At 43.9% G+C, this 15,733-nt stretch overlaps 1 protein-coding gene across 2 annotated transcripts in view; it reads right to left on the bottom strand.

The window, feature by feature from the left end:
* Positions 1-15,733, bottom strand: part of LOC126527445 (protein SHQ1 homolog) — a 142,014-nt gene that overhangs the window by 110,580 nt on the left and 15,701 nt on the right. For both annotated transcript variants that reach the window (XM_055068425.2, XM_055068426.2), the window contains one exon: positions 11,798-11,862. In XM_055068425.2, the coding sequence (XP_054924400.1) occupies positions 11,798-11,862 (65 nt within the window). The remainder of the gene's footprint in view (positions 1-11,797; positions 11,863-15,733) is intronic.

Raw genomic sequence — 15,733 nt, forward strand, 5'->3', positions numbered from 1 at the left:
ATTCATGTAAGCCTCCTTTACTCCTTGATTCTGCAATGCCTCTATGACTGCTGGTATCTCTACTGAATCAAATGCCTTTTCATACCCTATGAAAGCAATATAGAGAGGTTGATTGTGCTCTGCAGATTTCTCGATTACCTGATTAATGACACGGATGCAACCCACTGTAGAGTATCCCTTCCTGAAGCCAGCCTGTTCTCTTGGTTGACTGAAGTCAAGTGTTGCCCTTATTCTATTACAAATTATCTTGGTGAATATTTTATACAATACTAGAAGTAAGATAATGGGCCCATAATTTTTCTATTCTTAACGACTCCTTTCTTGTGGATTAGTATAATGTTGGCATTCTTTCAGTTCTCTGGAACCACTGAAGTCATGAGACATTTCATATAAAAGGCCGCAAGCTTTTCCAGCATGATATCTCCTCCATCTTTGATTAAATGGACCATTATTCCATCTTCTCCTGCCACTTTTTCCCATTTCAAGTCTTGCAAGGCCCACCTAACTTCATTGCTAATAATAGAAGGAGCCTCTGTAACCTGTTCATTACTACTTCGAATGGAGGTATCATGGCTGCTCTGGGTACTGTACAGGTCAGTGCAGAATTCTTCTGCTCCTTTTACTACATTTCTGCATTTCATCGTCACTTGAGCAGATGCGTGCGGCCCGCGTCACGAGAGATGAGACGACGGATTGCTTGTGGAAAGCCGGATGACATGGATTGAAGTTTAAGTACCAACCAGTATGAGTCGCCTTCCTATACACGGCAAATGAGAGTCTCGTTCCACTTCGCCGCACGAGGACGTCAAGGAAGGGGAGGCTGTCGTCACACTAGTATTCTGTAGTAAATTGTATGGCTGCGTCTGCTGAGTTGAGAAGATGCAGGAGGCGTGAAGCGTCCTGCCTTCGCACAATGCAGAAGCAGTTGTCTACGTAGCAGATGAAAACCTTTCGCATGGCATTTGCCTGAATTGCGCCTACTTTTGCCCTTACTGCGTCTAGGTTGGCCTGTTTCATCTTGACCAATTTTACTCTTTTCCTCTTCATAGTGAGGTGAATCCTAGACCTCACTAACCTATGATCACTGCACTTTACCCTACCTAACACTTCTACATCCTGGATGCATATTAATGTGGCTAAATATCTTTTATCTTAAAGGGTGACAAAAGGCAAACAATGCATATAACAACAGTGTATATATTACACCACTGAAGATCCTCGTCATTTCCCTTCTATGAAGCAAGAAACAACATGAAACATGGTGTTCCTTCTTCAATTTATGTGACAGTTATATGTAAACAAATTATCTATTGACATATGTGCTTAGTTATCCTTTTCCCTGGGACTGCATTTCACCCACTAACAACTTAATGTTATCACTCAGTGCAAGATGCACCTGCATGATTGGAACTTACAGGAATGTTACCAATGGTCCTATGCGTTGTCTGTTGTCAACAAAGCTTGTGTAAGTAGAACTTGTTGCTGGGCGAGTTGGATGGGATCTAATGAATACATCACTGCGCCAAAAAAGAAAAATAAAGACTAAACGACAGTGCTCGATCTGTCATTTCGTACTCTCCCTCCCAAGTGCTTATTTTCCTTTTTTGGCACAGCAATGTATTCATTAAAGCTTGTGTAATCTGATTGCATGCACGACGCAAATTGTGTAGTACTTTTTGGAAGACACGCGGGCACCAGAGATTACTCTGGAAACTTCAATGACTCATGTATACAGTGCAGTCCATCATCATTATCATCATCATTATCATCATTATCATAATCAGTCTGTTTTATGTCCACTGCAGGACGAGGGCCTCTCCCTGCGATCTCCAATTACCCCTGTCCAGCGCCAACCGATTCCAACTAGCGCCCGCGAATTTCCTAATTTCATCGCTCCACCTAGTCTTTGCCGTTCTCGACTGCATTTCCCTTCTCTTGGTACCCATTCTGTAACTCTAATGGTCCTACGGTTATCTAACCGGTGCATTACATGACCTGCCCGGTGCCATTTTTTTTGTCTCTTGATGTCGATTAGAATATCGTCTACACCCATTTGCTCTCTAATCCAAACCGCTCTTTTTCTGTCTCTTAAAGTTATGCCTAGCAATCTTTGTTCCATCGCTCTTTACACGGCCCTTAACTTGTTCTCAAGCTTCTTTGTCAGTCTCCAAGTCTCTGCCCCATATGTCAGCACTGGTGAAATGCATTGATTGTACACCTTCCTTTTCAATGATAATGGTAAGCTTCCAGTCAGGAGCTGACAATGTCTGCCATATGCGATCCAACCCATTTTTATTCTTCTATGAATTTCCTTCTCATGATCAGGGTTCCCTGTGATTAATTGACCTAGGTAAACATACTCATTTACAGACTCTAAAGGCCGACTGGCGATCCTGCACTCTTGCTCCTTTGCACGGCTATTCATCATTATCTTTGTCTTCTGCATATTAATCTTCAGCCCCACTCTTACACTCTCCCTGTTAAGGTCCTCAATCATTTGTTGTAGCTCGTCTGCATTGTTGCTGAATAAAACAATGTCATCGGCAAACCGAAGGTTGCCGAGCTATTCGCCGTCGATCCTTACTCCTAAGCCTTCCCCGTTTAATAGTTTGAATACTTCTTCCAAGTACGCAGGGAATAGCACTGGAGTGATAGTGTCTTCCTGTCTGACCCTTTTCTTTATAAGTATCTTGCTGCTTTTCTTGTGTAGAATTAAGGTACCTGCAGAACTATTGTAGATATTTTCCAAGGTATTCCTGCAAGCGTTCTGTACTCCTTGATTATGTAATGCCTCTATGACTGCTGGTATCTCCACTGAATCAAATGCTTTTTCGTAATCTATGAAAGCCATATATAGAGGCTGATTGTACTTTGCGGATTTCTCGATAACCTGGTTAATGACATGGATGTTATCCATTGTAGAGTAACCTTTCCTGAAGCCAGCCTGCTCCCTTGGTTGACTAAAGTCCAGTGTCGTCCTTATTCTATTGGAGATTATTTTGCTAAATATTTTATATAATACTGGGAGTAAGCTAATGGGCCTATAATTTTTCAATTCTTTAACGTCTCTCTTTTTGTGGATTAGTATAATGTTAGCAATCTTCCAGTTTTCTGGGACCCTTGCAGTCGATAGACACTTCGTATAAAGAGCTGCCAGTTTTCCAAGCATTGTGTCTCCTCCATCTGTGATTAAATCGACTGTTATTCTTCTCCTGCCGCTTTTCCTCATTTCATATCTTGCAAGGCCCTTCTGACCTCATTGCTAGTTACAGGAGGAATTTCTGTATACTGTTCATTATTGTTTCGAATGCAGTGCTCCCGAGTCCTCTGGGTACTGTAAAGGTCAGTATAGAATTCTTCCGCTGCTTTTATTATACCTTCGAGATTGCCAATGATGTTACCCTGCTTATCTTTCAGTGCATACATCTTGGTTTATCCTATGCCAAGTTTCCTTCTCACTGATTTCAGGCTGCGTCCATTTTTTACAGCTTCTTCAGTCTTTCTCGCGTTATATTTTCGAATATCACTTATTTTTGCCTTGTTGATCAGTTTTGACAGTTCCACAAATTCTATCTTATCTCTCGAGCTGGGCAGTTTCATACTTTGTCGTTTCTTTATTAGGTCCTTTGTTACTTGGGAGAGCTTGCCTACTGGTTTCCTTGGTGCCTTGCCTCTCACTTCAATTGCTTCCTCTGAAGCCAACCTAGTTACAGTTTCATTCATTTGCTCTATGTCATCATCTCTCTTCTCTAAGGCTGCATATTTGTTTGCAAGTACCAGCATGAATTTGTCTGCTTTTACCCTTACTGCCTCTAGGCTGACCTGTTTCTTCTTGACCAATTTTGCTCTTTTGCTCTTCAAATTGAGGTGAATCCTAGCCCTAACTAACCTATAATGACTGCACTTTACCCTACCTATCACTTCTACATCCTGCACTATACTGGGATCAGCAGAAAGTATGAAGTCAATTTCATTTATTGTTTAACCATTAGGGCTTTTCCAGGTCCACTTTCTGTTGCTACGCTTCTTGAAAAAGGGATTCATTATTCGAAGCTTATTCAGTTCTGCGAATTCTACCAGCATCTCTCCTCTAGTGTTCCTAGAATCAACGTTGTAGTTGCCAATTGCTTGTTCACCAGCCTGCCTTTTCCCCACTTCTGCATTGAAGTCGCCCGTTACTACAGTATACCGAGTTTGCACTTTTCTCATCGCTAATTCAACATCTTCATAAAACTGATCTACTTCTTCATCATCGTGACTGGATGTTGCAGCGTAGGCTTGTACTACCTTTAATCTATACCTCTTATTACGTTTGATTATGACTACAGTTACCCTCTCATTATTGCTGTAGAATTCATAAATGTTGCCCGCTATGTTCTTATGGATTAGGAATCCTACCCCGTATTGCTTCATGTCTAGGAGACCTCTATAGCAGAGGACATGTGCGTTATTTAGCAATGTATAAGCCTTACCCATTCTTCTAATCTCACTAAGGCCGATGATATCCCAAACAATGTCTGATTGTTCCTCAAGGAGTCCTGCTGAGCTAGCCTCATCGAGAGGGTTTGGCTGTTAAACGTTGCAAGGGTCAGTTTTAATTGGTGGCCTATCCGGACCCAGAGATTCTTAGCACCCTTTGCTGCGTTACAGGTCTGACCGCCACCTTGGTCAGGTGCTCCGCAGCTGCTCCGCAGCTGCTGGGGACTGGGGGCCATTGGTGAGTGAGTCATTTGGGAGGGAGTGGCCAAATACTGCACCTGTGAGGGAGTGTCCTGTGAGGGAGTGTCTTGGTGAAGCTTATTGGGCCTTCCTAATTTGGTTGCACCTGCCTTAGTATAGCCCCACTCGCTCTCAGCATCTTTTGTCGGTGACAGGCGTCACTCCAAGCCTGCAGATGTGCTGCAGATGTTGTGCTGCAGGTGCAGTGTAGATGATACAACGCAGTCCACTTATAACGATATCAAGAATGAAAAATCCAATCTTTATAATAGATCATAGCTATATCTGGATTTGCGTAAAAAAAGCTGCCGAGCATACCTTTGTAGCACCGCAAACAAATTTGCCTCTTGCGCTAAAGAATAGACGTATAACTGTCACTATAACTGTAGACTGTCAAAAATAAAATGTTTATTTATACCTCTAAACAGCATATCAAGCATTAGGCACGCTGAAATAGTCCGAAATCCACACTTGCTTTCATGGGAGTTTCAGGTTCACAGCAGTGGCAGTCAGCTGCTGTGCGACCACTAGCGGGAATAATTTAGCGTGCACGAAATCAGTGAGCGAATCGATTGACGACAGTGCACTTCGCATGAACATCGGGGTCGGTGTCAAAGACAGGTCATTGTGAATCTCGTCGCCCGCGTCACACGTCGCTGTCACCTGTCGTGACAACGATCGCCACGTTGGAGATCTCTACACATAACGAGGCAGCACTATCTGCACTCAGAAACTCCTCCATCAAAGCACGACCTGTTTCATTGTCAGCAGCGACATGCTCCCAGAGCTTGGTAATGTCAGTGGCTTTCCACCACATTGGTTTCACTATCATGGGGGGGGGGGTTCGTTCTGGAGCACAAAGCCCACCTTTTACCTTGATCGGCATGGTACCTGGTTGCAGCGACATGTTCACGGCACTCCTGCGCGAGCTTGTACTTCATTGAGCCTTGCAAAATCTGCAGCTTCATCTCAAGCAATACAACATTGCACTTTGTCTGCGCCGTCTTCCATCAACCGGACTGCTTGCTGCTGCTTCCGTGACACATATTTCTGCGCTTGCTGAGAAGGGGGCAAAGGGCAGGTGCTGTTTCGCTTCTCGCATTTTTTTCCCCTCTCCACACACGTATCTCGATCATGGGCGACGCGACGCGGCTGGTGCCATCTTGAGGAGTGCTGCATGAACTAGTGATGCTCTCCGTGGTTTTCGCAATCAGCACGCAGGCGGGACACACTGTGCAGCTAATGACGGCAGACATGAACTCGCGTAGGAAGTCGCATAGGAGTGAAAATTTTACTATTATTCTGCATGAAAAACACCGTCCAGAAGGCAAAATCTTGATTGTTTTATCCAATATGTGGTGCATAACACGTCATTATATAATGGTATAAAGTTTGTAAACAGGGATGAAGTGCCTCAGACAGGCTGGCCAACGTTTCGATAGGAGGACCTATTTTCGTCAAAGGCGGCCTCGTCATCCTCGGCGTGTTAGTTTTAAAGGGTTAGTGCAGTGACGTCACGTGCGGGTGTTGTCGCTGGCGGCTGGTTTTAAAGAGAGAGATTACAAGAGGAAACAAGCGCTGTCGTCCGACGTCTGTGAGCTTCCTTCTCAAGACAAGGGGACAAGAGCGTGAGAGTGGGCACGCGGGAGAAAAGAAAAGAAATGGAAGCAGAAAAAAAGGAGAAAAAAGAAAAAAAAAAAGAAGGGGGGGTTGGGGAAAACCAGGGCGGCACCAAGACAGACAAAAAAGGGGGGAGTGAAAGAAAAAGAAAGAGAAAAGTGAAATCTTTAAAGGGACCCTGAAACGATTTTGACGATTTTCTACAAACGTACTGAGTCGTTAGAGTAGGTCCTTCTGATCATTAATTGACACATCTAAGTGCTCCGCGTAAAGCGTGTAATTTATTATAAGGTTTTAAAAATGCACATCGCTGCCGATCGGAGCACGCTGCTCGGCGGAATTTTAAGCCGCCCCTACCCATATGACGAAAATCACCCATATGACGTCAGTGGGGCGAGCTATCCGATTGGCTGACCAGGGCGCGTGATCAATAATTTTTTCAACTTTATGGTAAACAAATGATCTTCGTAATAGTTGGAATGTTAGTTCATTTGTTTTTATAAACAGAAAGTAACATAAAGAGAATGCACAAGAACGACTTTTCAATACAATTAAGCACTTCCGGCACACAGCAAGTGTCGTCTGCTTGTGTTACAACGTACTCCATTTTGACGAGAGCTCCGCGGTCAGAGTCGGTCTCGGTCTTTTCGCGAGCACTATGATTCGACTTTGTTGCTTTGTGGACTGCAAACGTAGCGACTGGCAATATGTCAAGCTGCGACATCATGTCCCTCTGCAAGGCAGCATACGAGCGAGCTGCCTGCTGCGCATCGGACTGCCGCTATCCGATCAGCGCCAGGGTTTGCGCGTTTGTGGCCGTCACTTTACACCGGAAAATTACTAACGCAATAGCGTTTCGCGAGTCCGGTATTAGGGCAAATGCAAGCGCAAGGGGACAGGGTCTGGCCGCTTGACTGTGCCGTAACGCGATGAGCCATGGGATGAGCAGAATCGCAAATGCGAATGGTCTGCACGGTGCAGCCACCTGGTGGCACAGAGCTCAACCATACACAGTAGCAGTAACGAAGTGTATTCTTCTTTGGCTGCTGGTGTGTATTTTTCGCAGGAGTGTAATCATCAACACTTTGTTTTCATAAATGTTTAAAATGTTTTACACTTGGTTAGAGCCATATTAGCGCTTTGTTTGGCTGGTTAAGAGCTGCGCCAACAAGTGGCTGGACCGTGCAGACCGATCAGGCCGCACGTACGTCTACGCTAAAGTTCCTTCATCAGCTTGAGTTTATGCCTCCAGTCATTTGCCGGAATGACCAGCTTGCCTGTGGTTACCGGAATACCAGACACGTTCGGCGCTACGACAGAATGCTCGCAACGCACGCTGCTTCGATAGCTCTCGCTTGGGGTCGACGGCCAAGCGGCTAGCGGAGAGGTTTCACGCGGGCGGGGGCGGGCTCCAAAACAACCGGAAGTGGACGATGTGACGTCGCATCGTGACGCGAAACCAGTGAAGGCGGAGCTTAGCCCCGATCGCTCGGCGAACGAGTTGAGGAGGAAAAGCATGACTAGGGAGGAGGGTAACTTCTAATCGCTTGTAGCTCCATTAATACGTAACGCTTCACTTAAATTGTGGTGTGTATGTTCTACTTAAGCTGTACCCTACGCGTCTACAAAATTTGTCCGAACCGTTTCAGGGGCCCTTTAAGAAATACGGGGGCTTGGGAGCGTGTTGGGGATGCGAAAGGTTAGGAGGTATACAGGGGGAGTCGTTGGCGGCATGTTTTTGAGACATTAAAACGGCCGGTGAAGCGGTCAGCGCGCGAGTAACACAAAAGACAAAAAAAAAAAAGGAGAAAGGAGAAAACCCAGACAAAAAAAAAAAAAAACATGAGTTGAAAGTGACTTGAGTAGCATAGTAGTAATACGTCGAGTAATTTTGAAATAGTTAAGGTGGCGACGAGGAGTCTGCGGTGCAATGTATGGGGTGACTGAAAGGCAGCGGCATGGTCTTTCAAGGGGCACTGCCCCACGCGCTTAACGTAGGTGTCGTTACGGCGGCATCCAGAGATGGCGATACTCTGGGTTGAGGCGCCGAAAAAGGCATATTGACTTCGGAATGTGTTGTCGAGGGGATTTCAAGAAAAAAAAAAGACTAAAAAAAGGGGGGGGAGGGAAGGGAGAGGGGGGCCGAAACCGGTATAACAAACAGGAGGGTGACGCGCGCAGAAGGGGGCAAGTGTACATGGAAGAAGGGGATCGTACAGTTGGTATAGACGTAAAAACCTGAAAGAGTACATTAAATTGAGTAGTAGGCAGGAAAAAATTTTTTAGAAATGGAAGAGTAGGTGAGGTTAAGAATTAAAGTTGGCTGGTGGCCTAATGTGTTTTGTGTATTGGTTGATGATATGAAAGTTTCAGAGTTAAGTTACAGCTTTTAAAGATTCTAAGTTGCCGCGTGCCAAATTAATTCCTGTCGGGTGTAGGCAATTAAACTTGTGTATGAGGTATGATTCCGTATACTTCCTTTCGCGAGGGGAACGGAAATTTGTTTGTAGTATATAGAGCCTTGCTTTGTCAAACATATGTCCATGTTCATTAAAGTGGCTGGCTACTGCTTTGGGTAAATTGTGTTTTGTGTCCGCGCGGTGACCATTGAGTCTTGTATTAATTTGTTGTCCAGTCTCACCTATGTATTGTTTGCTACAAGCGGCGCATTCTAGACAGTAGACTACGTTGCTTGATGTGCAGGTGAAAGCCGAAGTTACCTTGTGTGTGTTCTACTACTACAGTAAATAGTACAGCATCGAATTACACACACAAGGTAACTTCGGCTTTCACCTGCACATCAAGCAACGTAGTCTACTGTCTAGAATGCGCCGCTTGTAGCAAACAATACATAGGTGAGACTGGACAACAAATTAATACAAGACTCAATGGTCACCGCGCGGACACAAAACACAATTTACCCAAAGCAGTAGCCAGCCACTTTAATGAACATGGACATATGTTTGACAAAGCAAGGCTCTATATACTACAAACAAATTTCCGTTCCCCTCGCGAAAGGAAGTATACGGAATCATACCTCATACACAAGTTTAATTGCCTACACCCGACAGGAATTAATTTGGCACGCGGCAACTTAGAATCTTTAAAAGCTGTAACTTAAATCTGAAACTTTCATATCATCAACCAATACACAAAACACATTAGGCCACCAGCCAACTTTAATTCTTAACCTCACCTACTCTTCCATTTCTAAAAAATTTTTTCCTGCCTACTACTCAATTTAATGTACTCTTTCAGGTTTTTACGTCTATACCAACTGTACGATCCCCTTCTTCCATGTACACTTGCCCCCTTCTGCGCGCGTCACCCTCCTGTTTGTTATACCGGTTTCGGCCCCCCTCTCCCTTCCCTCCCCCCCTTTTTTTTAGTCTTTTTTTTTTCTTGAAATCCCCTCGACAACACATTCCGAAGTCAATATGCCTTTTTCGGCGCCTCAACCCAGAGTATCGCCATCTCTGGATGCCGCCGTAACGACACCTACGTTAAGCGCGTGGGGCAGTGCCCCTTGAAAGACCATGCCGCTGCCTTTCAGTCACCCCATACATTGCACCGCAGACTCCTCGTCGCCACCTTAACTATTTCAAAATTACTCGACGTATTACTACTATGCTACTCAAGTCACTTTCAACTCATGTTTTTTTTTTTTTTTTTGTCTGGGTTTTCTCCTTTCTCCTTTTTTTTTTTTTGTCTTTTGTGTTACTCGCGCGCTGACCGCTTCACCGGCCGTTTTAATGTCTCAAAAACATGCCGCCAACGACTCCCCCTGTATACCTCCTAACCTTTCGCATCCCCAACACGCTCCCAAGCCCCCGTATTTCTTAAGGATTTCACTTTTCTCTTTCTTTTTCTTTCACTCCCCCCTTTTTTGTCTGTCTTGGTGCCGCCCTGGTTTTCCCCAACCCCCCCTTCTTTTTTTTTTTTCTTTTTTCTCCTTTTTTTCTGTTTCCATTTCTTTTCTTTTCTCCCGCGTGCCCACTCTCACACTCTTGTCCCCTCGTCTTGAGAATGAAGCTCACAGGCGTCGGACGACAGCGCTTGTTTCCTCTTGTAATCTCTCTCTTTAAAACCAGCCGCCAGCGACAACACCCGCACGTGACGTCACTGCACTAACCCTTTAAAACTAACACGCTGAGGATGACGAGGCCGCCTTTGACGAAGATAGGTCCTCCTATCGAAACGTTGGCCAGCCTGTCTGAGGCACTTCATCCCTGTTTACAAACTTTATACCACAGTGTGCTATTCCATCTGTCAGCCCCTTTCTTGTTTTTGGACGTCATTATATAAGGTTTTTTTCTCACAGCCCTAATGTATTAGTTGACACTCTTAAGTTTGCTCATCATTATAATCAATATATTGTTATATGTGGTATTGCTATAAGTGGAGTGCACTGTAAAAGCCGACACGCTTACCGATAGATCATATTTTTGCTGATCGTCGACTGTGTTAGGCGCTATCATTGTGCTTTGAGTGTAACTTGCTTTTGTGGGCGCAGGTTCACCCAATAAGAAGTTAGTTAAGCTACCGACAGTGTTGCTGCTGTGTTTTTTCACTGTCACTACTACGTGACACGGATAAAGTGACCCTTTTAAAGATCACCACCCAAGCACTCTGCACAGATGGTTAGCCAGCGAAGCTGAAACGTGTGGCCCCGGTATTTACGACTGGGTTAATCCTGACGGTTCATTAAACGACAGCTTGGTAGGCTGCCAGATCCTCGGTACGCAGTTGCTGCTTGTGCTCAGCTGCATAAGCCTGTTCTTGTGCCCGGGCTGCAGAATCGGCATGGCGTTAACGAGCTCGTTTCTGGTTCTGCTTGAAAGCTGCCCCCTCCTAAGGAGTATGGATGACGTGTGGCCTACGCATGTCAAAGCCAGAGAAAAACTGCAGCGCGTACGGTTGGCTGCAACAGAGAGCAATGACGTCGCTACTGGTGCAGCTAATCCAACACTACCGCCACAAGGCCTTTTCACTCCGATCCATGACATCATGTTACCAGGCCCGACTGCCACAGAATCTAATGGAGATGCTCCTGAGTAGGCAAGAGTGATTTTGACGTAACCAAGTTCATCACGCCAGCCTTGTCAAATGAAATTTCGGGCCAGGTAGTGCGACGTCATGGATCGGAATAAACAGGCCTTGTTCTATCTAGGTGGTGTTGGCTAATCTTGCACCTCTCTTTTTTTTTTTTTTTCTTATGCGCATACGTATGGGGCTGCACCGGAGGAGTTTTTGGTGTGCAGGCGACCGACAGATGGATGGACAACCGGACGAATCGGCTAGCCATATACAGATTCACTGTAAAATAATGTGATAGTTGAGTTTCATGCTGACACCACAATGCCACAGAATGGCGGTGCTGCTAGCGCATACAAGACATGCAGCTTTCACAAGAGAAGGACAAAAAGTAAGGTACCACCCAGGGTAACCTAATTCTCACCATTGTCAGAGATATATTTTGCCATCTCGCGACCATTTTCAACCACTTTTCCAGGCAAGTGCAGTCTGCCAGGGAGAGAAAACAAATGTTTTGTCCATCAATAGCACACTATGTGACAGTGCAAAAACACATTAAGGTCACCAATAGGCCCACAACAAGTATGCACACAGGAACCAAGAATTTGAACTGGGTACTTTTTTAAGAAACCTTTTGTGTATCCAGTATTTGCATGCGTGACATACAGGTGGTGTATAAGAGTAGTACTACCTATATTTAGGATACTTGGATCTTAAACGAGCCTAGCATAGCTTATTAGGCGTGTGCTTACTGCTTGACTTACAGGACGTATCACAGCCCCAGCACCTGTGGGAGCACTGAAATATGAATACTACGTATAACATAACAAAACCATCACATTTTTCTATGCAAGGTGTCATGTTGCAATGAGCACTGCAGAGTATAGTATAACTCTCACACTTCCCAATTTAAAATGTGAAACTGATTCGATATTTTCCAAGTTGCTTAATTACAATGTTTGCCAAAATACAGATGTAAACTTTATAACATGTTGCACTGGATTCACTGCTGCTTCTGTCTGCCATCAACAGAGGTTCTGTGACCATGCTTACATAATTGCAATGTGCTGCAGCAAGTGATCGCATAAATATTTATCCGTTCATTAATGAAAGCAAGAGGTGCCAATGTAATCTACCCGTACTTTCAGATGAATGCAGGTAACCTCCAGTTTAGTGCTCATGGATGCTGAGAATTATTTTATTAAACCGGACAGCACTCATAAATTGGGAGGAAACAAAATATATTATAGAACAGGTAGAATGCAGCTATTGTTGGCATGGGCTTGCACAGCATGAATTATTGCAGACTTCAAGTGAATTCAGTAAATTCTTGGTCTCAGCATAGCAAGAAATAAGTTGCCTCAGAAGGCCAATGCCACCTGATGCTCAATTTTATGCTGGCGTTGGAGGCTAGGCAAAGTCAGTATCTTTCAATTGGTCATTATCATACCAACAAGTTTCAAAAGCTTACTTTAAATAAATAAAAAAGCTGGCTTCCTATCCTAATAAGATTAAAACAGAGAAATTGTTCTTTTTAATAGGCACTAAACCAATTTTGGCTAGGCTGGTTGCACTTAAGAGAAGAAATTACTCTGCCGACAGCTGGAAGATCTTTTATTAGCCATCAATTTTTTTTCTTTACAGAGATTTCCAAAAATTTAAATATTGTAAATAAGTGAAGCTTAGCACATGTAACCTGGCAACAAAATTTCAAATCCTTTTTCCATCTACTGGGACATCTAAGTCAAACAAAATGGATATACAGTCTAAGCTTGTTACAATGGACCCACGTACAACAGACTTTCAGATATAACGGACAATATTTCAGCCTTAGTTTGTGCTACCTATTTTATTAATGCAACAAAGTTTGCTTTTAATGCACTGTGCTACAACGGACTATCGGCTACAGTCGACAAAATTAGCAGCAACATTTTTCAAAATCGGGTGTATAATTTGTACTTCTGCCATATCGACACAAGCTGACAACTGACTTGCAAGGGTCAGCCGACGATTGCGGCTCAATATCGCAAGTGCGAGGGAGGAAGGTGGGGCGGAAACTCGGCCGCTATATTTTGCAAGCGATCTGCAACATGGACAAAGTGCTCGCCCGTGTGGGCACCATATCTTGAAAGCGATCTGCGAGGTGGACAAAATGCACCCAGTGCCGGTAGCTTCGTATGTGCTGTGCTTCCGACATTTAGTTCGTGATGAAAAGAGAAACAGCATGAAGGTCAATTCGCTCGCTACTGCTGCCGCATTTATCTTGCTTAATTTGCTATTGCAATCGATGCTTCGCCTTTCGGGCAAAACTGCAACTTTTTTTTTTCTACTTTGTAAGTTTGTCACTCACTCTTTGCAATGAAGATGTTAGACATCGGGACGAAAGTTTCGGAAGTGAGGCGTTTCGGATATTATGGATTTCGGATAAAATGTACATCTTTTGTCGGATTATCAGGGTCCATTGTAACAAGAGTCGACAGTATTACACACAAAGCTCTGAAATAAAATTAAAATGAAATTGCATTCCAGGGTCTGACATGCCGAAACCACAATCTGATTATGAGGCACGCTGTGGTGAGGGACTCTGGGATTAATTTTGACCCCATAAGGTTCTTTATTGCGCACCCGACACACAAGTGTTACACATTTCGCCCCCATCAGAATGCAGCCAGGATCAAACCTGCGACATCACGCTTAAGTGCAGTGCCACAGCCACTGCGCTACACCATGGTGGGTAGCGCAGTGGCGGGTAGCGCAGTGGTGGGTAGCACATCATTCATCGTGAGCAGGCCTTTGTAGAACTCGGGTTTACAAGTTTAACAATTTTATATCGGCTGTGAACTATCATGTTTGTCTCTTTTAGATGACATAACAGATGCAGTTCACAAAACTGTGATGTCTGTTCTTGGTGGGAAATTGTGGCATTGTTAACTTGATACCTTAATTTTGTTGAAATTTACACATTCTTAACAAATTCTGCTAAAAAATTTCAGGTCATAAGCTAAACTTTGTTTCCAACATTATAATTTAGGTTTCTCTCTTAAAAGCAATAAATTTTAATGTAATAGGCGCGGCAGTTGTCTAACAAGAGCATCTCACGGCTACTTAAATGTGGAGATATCTAGAGCTCTTTTTTTAAAGCTAAAAGTATATGCGCAACACTGTTAGTCACATTTTGTTGAACAAAATTCACTAAACTCATGTCCGGCAATGCTGGTCTCATATGCTTCATACTTTCATGAAGGTTTTGGATAGTTCAACACAACTGTTTCACTTCAAGTTAGGCATCCTTACAAGTTCTGCACCAGGCCAAGTGTTACATTTGGCTCATGAGAATGTAATGTCTGGACATGAGAGTATCAAAAGGATGATGGATCGCACTCTTGAGGCATATTACTAGCCTGATCTTCAAGAAGAATGCAGATATGTCAGATCCTGTGACACCTATCGAAGGACTTTACCTAAAGGCAAAGTGGGCAAGGTGCCTTTAGGACGGATTCCGTTTATTGAAACCCCTTTTGAACGTGTGGCCATTGTCATCATTGTACCTCCAACTCCCACTTTCGAAAGAGGTCATCAATATATCCCCACTTTTGTGGATCTTGCGACTTGCTACCCAGATGCTGTACCTTTAACAGCAATCAACTCCGCTACAGTTGCAGAAAGACTTCTCAAGATATTTTCTTGCATTGGCTTCCCACCCGAAGTTCTGTGCGATCAAGCTTCACGTTTTACATTGGACCGCATGAAGGAAGTCAATTAATTATTGAAAATCAAGCATCTTAGTTGCACTCCGTATCATCCTATGGGTAACGGGATGGTCGAGAGGTTTAATGGAACCTTGAAACTGATGTTGCGGAAGCTTGTTCAAGAACAGCCAAAACCTTGGGATCACTTGCTAGCACCTACTTTGTTTGCATATTGTGAAGCCCTGCAAGCAAACTTGGGGTTTTCGTCTTTTGAACTGATTTATGGCCGACATATCCGAGGACCTCTGAGCATACTGAAGGAGCTCTCGACTGAGGATCAAGAAAATGAGGAAATTAAGACGGTGTGCAGATATATCTTGGATTTAAGAGAACACCTCAAGAACACATTGGAGCTGGCACAACAAAACTTGAGCCAAGCAAAGAAGTTGCAAAAGAAGTATTACGATCACCGCAGCAAACAACAAGAACTCAAGTTGGCAATCGTGCCCCGATTTTGCTTCCCACAGGTAACAACAAATTACTGATGCACTGGAAAGGGCCGTTTCTTATCTCAGGAAAAAAGAATTGGCTATACCTGGGACCCAGCAAAAAGCTTTTTCATATTGTTACATTGCAGAAGTCACATATAAAGATGTATTTACAATATTTAC

Source organism: Dermacentor andersoni, chromosome 9 (genome assembly GCF_023375885.2).
Source record: "Dermacentor andersoni chromosome 9, qqDerAnde1_hic_scaffold, whole genome shotgun sequence".
In the NCBI taxonomy this organism is placed as follows: domain Eukaryota; kingdom Metazoa; phylum Arthropoda; class Arachnida; order Ixodida; family Ixodidae; genus Dermacentor; species Dermacentor andersoni.